At 38.7% G+C, this 10669-nt stretch overlaps 1 protein-coding gene across 1 annotated transcript; it reads left to right on the forward strand.

The window, feature by feature from the left end:
- Nucleotides 1-5124: 5124 nt before the first annotated feature.
- LOC124158215 lies at nucleotides 5125-5979 on the forward strand. Its single transcript, XM_046533404.1, has one exon. The coding sequence runs from the start codon at nucleotides 5125-5127 to the stop codon at nucleotides 5977-5979; it is 855 nt and encodes a 284-aa protein (XP_046389360.1).
- The last annotated feature ends 4690 nt before the right edge of the window (nucleotides 5980-10669 follow it).

Genomic DNA, 10669 nt, shown 5'->3' on the forward strand with positions numbered 1-10669 from the left:
AGCAGGAAGTACTTAAAAGAAATTTCTAAATTACCTAATGGCCGTTATCAACCACGATGAGCAAAAATCAGTGAGTAAGGGGAGATTTGTGAGACTTCATGCTATTAGAGGAGTCCCTAGATAGTACCTAGTAAAACTATAGAGGGAAAAAGGAAGACAAAAAATGAGGGTTATTTGTAGAAATTTTACACAAGGATTGGAAACACAAAGAGCGATCAAAGATATGAAAGTGTGGAAACGCTATCAGAAGTTAAAAAATATAACTATTCCGTAACTATACGAGTATTTAAAAAGACTCAAAGTTCGCGCGAGAGCAGAAAGCACAGGAATACTCCCAGTGCCGACGAAATTTATTACACAATAGCAACCACAACTCCATGCTATAAAGATAAAATGACACAGCTTATTATCTATCATAGCGTAAACTATCGCCAAATCGAGACTTATTCAGTACGGCTAAGTATTACTTTAAATAGAAATTTTGTAAAAGAACTCCATGATATAGACATTAAACGACACTTCCGTCTTATAGTCTAGCATAGCGTTAATTATCACCAATGCATGGCCTATTTAGTGTGGTCGAGTACGGCTTTAAAGAGAAAGGAAAAGTCACAGTCAAGGCCCTATATAATGCATCGTAACTGTCCAATCATGCTTCTGAAGAGGTAATTTCACAAAAAAAAGATGACGGAACATTTCAGCATTTGGCGGAGGCCATAAATCACGGTGATTCTTAACATTTATAGCAGAAAGAAAAACATTCGATTCTTATGGCAACAATTTGGTTCAAGACGCCATATTTTTTTAAAGCAATAAAATAGAGCTGATTATACAGATGGTTATGAAATAGTCAAAGGAACTTAAGGAAAAAAATTCTTCATATATAATACCTAATAAAACGATTTAATGACATTAACCTCATGGCTCCGAAGATTTTAGAGCAGATATGACCTAATAATGCAGTTAAGAAACATAACATCGGCAATGCAACAAAACGAATGCCCTTATTGAGCAAATAACCTGCAGAAAATGAACTCCAGTTTATGAAGGGAAACTTCTTTCTTCGATTTATCTCAACACAAAGCAAAAGACAGAGAAAATAAAATACTTTCAATTCAAACCAATAATTCCACCATTCCTATGAGATCAATTTATTTATTTAGAATTAAAAAATCACTAAGGCCTTTACTTTGGGTTTTATAAACAAAATAAATTATGTAAATATAATAAAAAAAAACAAGTATAAAAATAATCTCACGTATAAAAATCATTTTTAACATATACAATGCATACAAAAGGTGGGTATTCAAAAGACAGCCTTTGCAATTGACTATAGAAATTGGTGCGGGAGGCAAAGAGGTCAAGAGAAGAACAAGTATTTGAGATGGAATTGAAAATAGAAGGTAAGCGGTAAAAAAGAGGTCTATGGGATATTGACAGTCGGAATTTGGGCTGGTGTAGAGTTTCATTATTGCGGGTTTTGCGGGCTGGAATGAGGAGTGAAAAGAATGTCAGGAGATCAATGCAGCTGAAGGACCCATTCATGATGCAGTGAAGAAATTTGATGTCGGATGTCAATCGGCGGTGGGTGGGGTGTAATTATCTAAGTGAGCTATTGCTTTGCGGTACATTCCCTTTCAGGCATATGGAACTAGTAAACAGATTTCCAAAAAGAACATGGGAGTTTTTTTTCTCACTGTACTCATTCCGTTTAATTATAACAAGGAAAATTCACAATTCACAAAAGGGATTATTATATGCTCAAAAATATAGCCATCGTCACGTCATAATAGGAAACCAAAGGTAGTTTACTCCGATTCTTTTTTAGCTTCTTCTGGTTCACCATAACATCAAGACTATGAAAAGTTTTATATAATTAAAAAATATATATATACAGTTCAATAACACAATACATCACATTAAATACGGTTACATGATTTAAAATGCCGATGTGATCCCCATATCCGTGAAAGCTACACACATAAGGTTCAGAATTCAATAAGAAGAATAAATATGCTATGAAATTTCTCAACTGTTCTCAATTCTCCCCAGACACGTGTACCTAAGGAAAGACTCAGGAAGAATAGAAGCGTTCTAGCAAACGTAATGGAAAATGAAAGTCTTTTATCAACACATTTTCATAAAGGATATTCTCATTATTCCCAAGTTGTAAAATTATTCGTCCGAATCTATCTGAATCCATCCTTCACCGTACAAAAAAATAATTACGAAACATTGAAAAAGGTAAACCAAACAATCGTTTACGGCACATGAACATATATTCCCCGCCTAAGAACGAAAATCCCAAAACTACAAAGTGGGGGGGGGAGAAGGGAGCAAAGTGGATAATTTCTTTATTTACCCATTAACGCAGTGCTTTTAGCATAAACATTCGGCCGTGTTTATTGTTCCCGGAGATAAATCGAGGGGACCGAAAGAGAGAGAAAGAAGGGGGAGGCAGGCGGGGGGAGGGGGTAAAGAGAGGGAGAGGACACCGGACGTGGAGAGAGAGAGGTTCGCTAAAAATCTACCCTGCCCTACTCCTCCTCTACCCGGGTAGAGACGGAGACCCACACTCTCCCCCTACTTCCCACGACGCCCTGTTGACACATGCATACACGGGCGCACAAACGAGGAGACTTTGGGAAAACACGGCGGAAGATGGCGGGAGAATATATGTAAGCATGAAGAGAGGAGGAGGAATTTAGAGATGGACGAAGGGTAACACGAGCAGGAAGAGGTAAGGAGAGAGGGGGTGGAGTAGAATATGGGGGAGTAAGAGGGGGAACGTGGGACGATGAAAAAAAACGGGCTGCAATAACATCCTGCCGGACTTCCCCGAAATTCAACAAAACGTTTAATCATCATCCTACCCGCACAAGAACTCTTTTTTAAGAAAACAGTACCCTGAGAGAGAGAGAGAGACAGAGAGGAAGGGTAATGGGTGGTCGTAGAAGGTAGTTGTTCGCCGAGAGGAGGATGAGGATATTTGGAATCTCCCCTGCCAGCCAGGGTTGCCACGTCTTTCCAATAATAACTTTGCCGGAAACGGCCCAGAATCGATAGCCATGAATGTTTTTAAAGTTAGTTAATGTTTGTAGAGGCAACACTGTCACTGCACCTGGCCGTCCTAAGGGCAAATCCAATGTTTCATCAACGGATTCCTGAACAAACATCTGAGCGCAGGAGAGAGAGAAAGAAGGGAAAAAATATATTTAAAAAATTCGTTTAAAGGGGATGAAGTGTTCGCGGAGCCCCATCATTGCGACAAAGCAAGGAGAGGTATAATCGGAGGGAAGGTATGTATGTTTACGGGGAGAGGTAGAGAGCGGAAGATGGGGACAAGGAGAGTGGACTGGGTGGCTTAAGCCTGTCCAATTCTCTGAGGAGAAACTATGGAGGCAGAGAGGAGAGGAAAAAAACCTTTTGTTCAGGTAAATCACAAAGTGATTCGATCAACTCTGTACCGCATTGATGATTTTCCACACGCCGCTAACGCAAACAGGCTGAAAACTCAAACAGCACGTGTAAAGCTTTCTGCACAACAACTTACAGCAACAACTTACAGAGGTTCCGCAGGGAAAAAACAATTTTAAACAAATAGTGTCTGCATGGCTGGTTGAAAATATCTTTTGCTTCCGTAAATGGCACTCATTCATGCCATAAATAAAAATAACAATACCCAGAATGTAAATGAATATGTCATTGATTCAGGTTCAAAATCAGAAGTATTTAATGAAATTTAATGTGGTACATGGAGGAGAAGACAAATCATTGCGAAAAAATTCTAAATAACGCAAAAATTTCTGTCCACTATCCATATATAAATATAAAAAGTGGGCAGAAACTTTTGCGTTAGCGCTTATAAGCTGGTGATGTCGTTAGAAGTCCAGTTCATTGATCTGTTCAAAGAGAACCGCCACACGGGGGAAGGAATTGCTCGCAAGAGAGTAAATAAAAATTAGCCATATGCCAAGAAGAAAAAAGTTGCTGAGAATCGGCGATCAGAGAACATCTGACGTCATCCACTCGCCTGCGTACGGGTTAAAGCTTTCGCTTTTTTGCCGTGAAAAGCTAACGAAGAACGAGGCAAATCAAAAAAGAGAAAAACACGAGTATCTTACTTTTCTAACTCATCGTTTCTGCCGCAACCGAAGGCAAAAAGAACTGGCGAACGAGCCCATTCTAAGATTGTATGATGAACCTTTCCTTTTTTAGCTTCATAAGAAGACTGATGCGCCATATTAATGTAACTTAATAGATTTTACTTCAACTACAGAATAAACTAGCTGATGACTCGATTGTAATATGGTGGCATAACTATACTTTTTAATTGCAATGACATGTCTTTATTATTTTAAAAAAATTTAATTTTTTGACACAGCGATATTATAAGTGAAAAGATCGAAGTGTCCCGGGTGCAAATGCAAGACATTCGAATACCCCCATAACTATATTCTCAGCAGAGCAGGGTGGCTAAGATAAAGGAACAGGCCCCCAAAGCTAAATGAGTGATTTAACACAAAAAATCAAATGAAACCTTGCAACACAACATATTTTTCAAAAATAATAGATGCAAAAAACTGCACCTTGAAAATGCACGATGATGGTAAATGGACGAGGTCTCAGGTGAAGTACATATTTATATTTTTTTAAATAGTATTCAACCGATGAATGCAAATATTCATGGAGTATTTAAGAAGTATTTTGGAAGTCTCCCCTTACCTCTTGGACTCCCCTCATGAATTCGCAATAAGGCCAACTCCCTTTCATTCTATCTAAAAATCATATTCTCTTCCTTCTTTTCCCTCGTTTGCCTAACATTCTAACCTCCAATACTGTTTTAAACATACCTAACCTCCCCGCTTAGTACTCGCTCCATCCATACCTTATGTCCTCTCTGTATCTCCTCTCTCTGTATCTCTCAGTTCTGTCCTGGGTCTCGTTGTGAGCAGACGTGTTTTTGTAGAGCTCCTCTCCTCGTGTGAGTTTGTTTCGCGAGTTTATTTGAGTGCGAGTGACGCAATGCCCAACTGCCCGAAGTGTCTTTTGGCCGTAAAACGGGATAAAAGGTCCCTAAATTGTGCCACTTGTAGTGGATTGTACCATCTAGATTGCGTTTCAATGTCTACTGAAGACGTGCAAGTGCTTGAGGAGCTACAGCAGTCTTGGATTTGTGGGTCGTGTCTCGCCAGCCAACGTTCTGTGCGAGGTGAGAATACCCCGTTGAAACCTCCAGCTGTCCCAAGTGATCCTTCCGCAGCGATGCTGTCCGAGATACTGGAACGCATGAAAGCTATGCAAAGTGAGCAAGGTGAACTTAAGAAATTGGTTTCTCAAACGCAGGTTACTCTAGGTGAACATGTTTCAATTCTTACCAACATGAGTGAATCTGTGTCTCAGCTTAGCATAGAATTGAAATCTGCAGTTAGCGAAACCGCCACCCTCAAGAAACTCGTGTGTGACCTTGAGGCCCGGGTTGACCGTGTCGAACAAGATTCCCTCAAAAACTCTGTGGAAATTCTTGGGGTTCCGGTAGAAGATGGTGCTAATGTTGAAACATTCGTATGTAAAATTGGCCAGGCTATGTGTTTGAATTTAACTGTAGAAGATATTGACCACGCCTACCCAATTAATACTCGTAGAGGGTCTCAGAATACTGGTGAGGCCCGACCTATTATCTTTGTCCGTTTTCTCCGTTCACGCACTGCTGAGGCCTTTATTCGTGCTCGTCGTGCTAAAGGTAAAATGTGCCTATCCCATATCGGGATGTCGGGATATTCAGCCAGTTCACCAATATACATTAATGAATCTCTCACCCCTGCCCATCGAAAACTTTACGCTGCTGCCAGAAGTCTTAAAAGGGAAGGGAAGTTCAAATTCCTCTGGGTGCGTGGCGGCCGAATTTTCGCCCGTATAGCTGAAGGTGGTGAAAGACTTACCATAAGCAACAATGGTGATCTTGATTCCCTAGCATAGCATCAGGATCTGAGTTCATGTGTTGCAGCTTCTGTAAATCTAAGTCATAAATCTAAGCAGCATGAACTCCCTTTTGTAAAATTTGCCACGTAAACTGTCAATCCCTCCCATGTCACATTGATGAATTTCGGGATTATTTTCTTACTGAATCTTTTGATATAATATGTATGTGTGAAACTTGGCTTCACCCTGATGTTTCGGATGATATGGTAAATCTATCTGGTTTTCACTTAATCAGGCATGATAGAATTGGGAAAAAAGGTGGTGGCGTTGGAATATATGTTCGTTCAAATTTGTCCGTGACTCTCCTTTCCCACTCCCCTCCTGCCTACTGCTCAAGGCCTGAATACCTCATCGCTAGTGTTTCTGACGTCAACTCTGCCAATTTACTATTATGTGTTGTTTACCGACCACCCAAGATCGGGTTCATTTCTGATTTTGAAAACGATCTCTGAAATTCATTCGGTCTGTGAAATTATTTAAGTCAATGGTCTATAGCTTATTGCTTACCGCCACGCTGTAATTTTGATTGTAAATTGTATGTCTTACCGTTGTATACATTGTATAAAACTTGTATCATTGATTGGATATTGTATAATATTTTTCTTTTTTTTCTCTATTACTGCTCACAATGAGTAATTGAGCAAATATATTGTAGTGTGTATATATGCTTTGTAAATTGTTTTGTTCTTAGAGGACATCAGTCCTAGAATAATAAATAATCTTTCTATCTATCTATCTATCTCCATCTGTCCTCTCACCCACCATGTCCAGCAATTTGTCATTCCTCCTCCTCTCCCTCCACTTTACCATCTCCATTCTTCTCCACACTCACATCTCGAACGTCTCCCGGCTTCTCTCGTCCTTCCCAAATGTCCATGTTTCCGTACCGTAAAGCACTAAACTCCACTCTTCACTAAACTTTTCTTTAAACTCTTAACGATAACGATACCCTCATAAGCTCCTTCCTGTTCGTGAACGCCTCCTTTTCCAACGCAATTCTCTACCTGATGTCATTATAGCTGTAAAGCAATGCTTATCACGCTGACTTCTAATGTATCCATAATTATACTGATTAGGGATGTGCGAGTACTCGAAAATTCGAGTCAAGTAGTTGTAACTCGACTTGAGTGTTTCGAGTTGTATTACGAATGTCGAGTCGAGTAGTTTAGTTTAGGTTACAGAGCTGCTGAGGCCATTAAGTTCAGAAATCTGCCGACAGGAGGCGTAATCATGATGCACATATAATAATATTGTTTCTAAAGTCCTTCTAGTGCCTTAGAGTAGGAGTTTCAGCTTTTGCACATGTAATCGCCACTATAGTAGTCCACATGGGTGCCAAATACCATTTCGTCAGCCGCGGCGGCCGACCGTCCTCCGACCTGGCGGCGTAATCGGAGTGGACCGCTGCATCGCGCATATTTTCTTATGCGATACTTTTATACCCTACCAAACTTTCTTTACTTAAACTCCCAGAGAATATGTAAAAATTGTTTGGATTTCTATTGAAAAAAATGTAAATTTTATGTTTCAGTGGACAATGCCGCCTTTCAGCCTTTTTGAGTGCGTCCGACGTTGATTTTCGTTTATTCCCTTGTTGAGATTAGTCTCCTTTTTGAACTAACACAAAAATGGATTACTATGGTTGATTAAACGAATTAAGAAATAAAGAAAAACGTTTTCGCCTGTGAAACTAAAGCTAAGTTCTATATATCGTTCGCTTCGCACACCTCAATCCCATGAAGATTCAAAATCCATAAAAGCCGTAGATATAAATTTTAATAAAAACTCCCAAGGTTCCCAATCCCAATCTCCCAATCTTGCAACTTACTTGCAGCTACAAAAATTACTTGTCCAGCCACTCAGGTTTGTTGCGAAAGACAATTTCTGCAGGAAATAATACTGTAACATGGAGACGCCAAAACTTGCTGCCTTAATGTAGAAAAATTATTTTTTTTTTGAATGAGAATTCGAAAGGATAAAATATTACATGATTCATTTAGGTATATAACCTTCATCGCAATTATACAAATGCCATTACTGAGGGCTCTTCTGAGCAGTTTGATACATACATTAATTAAATTGACCAGATATTACCAGAGGTAAATTCATTTCAATTGTGCTTATTGAACTGTTTAGACACATTAATTTTCATTCGTTTTCAAATTTTGACACAATTACCATCAACGTCCCTTATTATCTTTTCCCTTTTAAATCAAGCTACGCATTAGGAATAGAAAATTTACGAGGGAACTGGAAAAAGGAGAATATGTTGAAGCATATGTATTGTTATATTGCGTGGTCCAGAAATGATCATACTCGACTCGACTCGATACTCGCGAGTAGTTTTCAGCTCGACTCGATACACGACTCGAAATCAAAAAGTACTACTCGCACATCCCTAATACTGATCGTTGTCATTCGGAGGAAAATGCATAAAAATTAATATAAGGAAGTTTTTCCTGATGCCTAGATCTGTGATGAAGTCATTGGTGACGGAATTAATGCTTTACACCTTGAAATTGATCACAAACGCTGAGAGCGCTCCTTCCCTAGTTCAAACGCTATGAAAGCTTCACAGTTCAGTGTCCGGCACGTAGTTAGAACAAAGTCAACCGACTCAGGAGGGATATGGAGGAAGTTCCACAAATGAAAAAAATAGAAGTTGCACTTTTCCACAATTATTTTAAAGCGTACGATGTGTTTCAGCTGACGCAGCCATCAACTGGTACAACTTGCACAAGACACCATAGTACACGAAAATATCACACTTATGCATTCTGAGGAATAAGTACACCCCACCTCTTACACAAAATGTATAAATGAGATGTTCTCATTTACTGATATGTCTTGAACCAAATGATGGCTCTTTGTGCAAAAACGTATTAAAAAATTGGGTAAGAGTGCAATCATTATTTTATATTTTATGCGTAGCTACAATTTTTTTGGGCAAGGGGAAGGGAACTAAGTCAATTATAAGTCAACTTTTCCATTTAAGTGCAGACATTGAAAAAACTCCTTCGGCACGTAGACAACTTTATTGAGAGATTTACACTAATTTTTATATTTTATAAACGACGCCAGTACTAAACAATTTATCATACGATACCTTACGCTGCGTTTAGTCAGCCACGCACAATATTTTCGGAAAGTTGAAAAAAACCGACTAAAAACTGGCATTGTAAAATGTCAGGGCAATTCACAGAAGAAGGAATAAACTTTATCTTTTCTGCCGGACCTGGAAATGTAGAGGAGTTCTAATACATTGTTCCCCGTGTCGCTCTGAAATACATCTTTTTTCAACTGTTCAATCTATGTAAGCTTAGCGCGCTGCCTCCGAGTCTCTAGCGGCTCCCATAAAACTTTAAAAAAAATATCTATTGTGTCAATGCCATTTAAAACATATTCCTAGTTTTGGCTAATGGTCAAATGAGCACTATGGGATATTCTTTATGATTACTAGAAAAGCAATACTGAAAATGCTTAAGTACAGTCAGATGTAAGATGATTCAATGCATTGTGATATCCGATTAAACTCGTAGCAAAAATCTATATAGTAATAATGAAAAACGAATGTAAGAGAGATTTACAATTAATTAGAAAACGTGATTCGCCCGTGAAACTCTGTCGTGAACTCTGTTGTCAATTTTCTATTAAATAATTCCATCTATCTTAACCAGCCATTCCAACCAACTATGTTTCAATCGACCTAATCCTACCATTTAAGAGATGAATTCAGGAATTCAAAACATTAATTGGCAGAAAACTTGAGTCCTTCCGTGCAGATATCATGAATACAAACTTACAGCCTGACCTATAAAGAAGAGCTTGCAGTGCCAAATACTTAATAATTACCTACAGTATGCACACATTTTTACATTTCTCGGTATAAATTGGCGTATTAACTTCTAGTACAGCAACTAAAGGTTACGAGCAACCTATTCCGATTCTGCAGTTGAAACCGCAATGCCTCTCTGCCTCGCAGGTTTTGGCTTATCGCAAAGCGCGCTGAGTGAGCGCTGCGATAACGTGGGACGTTATCCCAAACTAAACAGATGGGATTGCTACTCCCCGAGCATGTTATTTGTGTAGACCACAGAGAATTTACTCATGTGTTGCAACATAAGGTGATGCTGGCTGTTATTATGGATAGGGTGATATAATCCACTTAAAACGGTTTGAGTCGCGTGAACTACGCTTGCAGCATGATTAAATCTGCTCTCAGTATCAAGAACATAATACAGTAATGCGTTAAATATTCAAATGTCCGTTACACAGAGGTAATATTAGGTTCTTAAAATTAACATGGGACACTTAAGACATTCAGAGCCCAAACTAATCGTATTGTAAGTATGACTGATGTGAATACATAGGAAAGTGGTAATGCATTAGTCTATCTATATATTACGTATGAAACTAGGTAAATATTAGTTATTTATATTCAAATAAATATTTAGTTAGCTGAATATAAATTCCCTTCCATAGTATCACGATTAACTCCGTGGATGTTCAATTTCACGAATGGAACGTAATTGTTTCTACAGCTTTATTTCCTAGACAAAACAGGCTCCAACACTTCATGGCTATCATTAGGTACTTCATGACTGTTAATATGAAAGATGGAAAGAATGCTAAATAGATTTACTGCCCTAATTTTCTTAAAAAAAAATACCGCACCATGGTAACAGAA

This window comes from Ischnura elegans, chromosome 4, assembly GCF_921293095.1.
Source record: "Ischnura elegans chromosome 4, ioIscEleg1.1, whole genome shotgun sequence".
Taxonomy (NCBI): domain Eukaryota; kingdom Metazoa; phylum Arthropoda; class Insecta; order Odonata; family Coenagrionidae; genus Ischnura; species Ischnura elegans.

What these genes read in the sequence shown, in the direction of transcription:
- LOC124158215 (XM_046533404.1), top strand. Translation starts at nt 5,125, where the DNA reads ATGTCTACTGAAGACGTGCAAGTGCTTGAGGAGCTACAGCAGTCTTGG.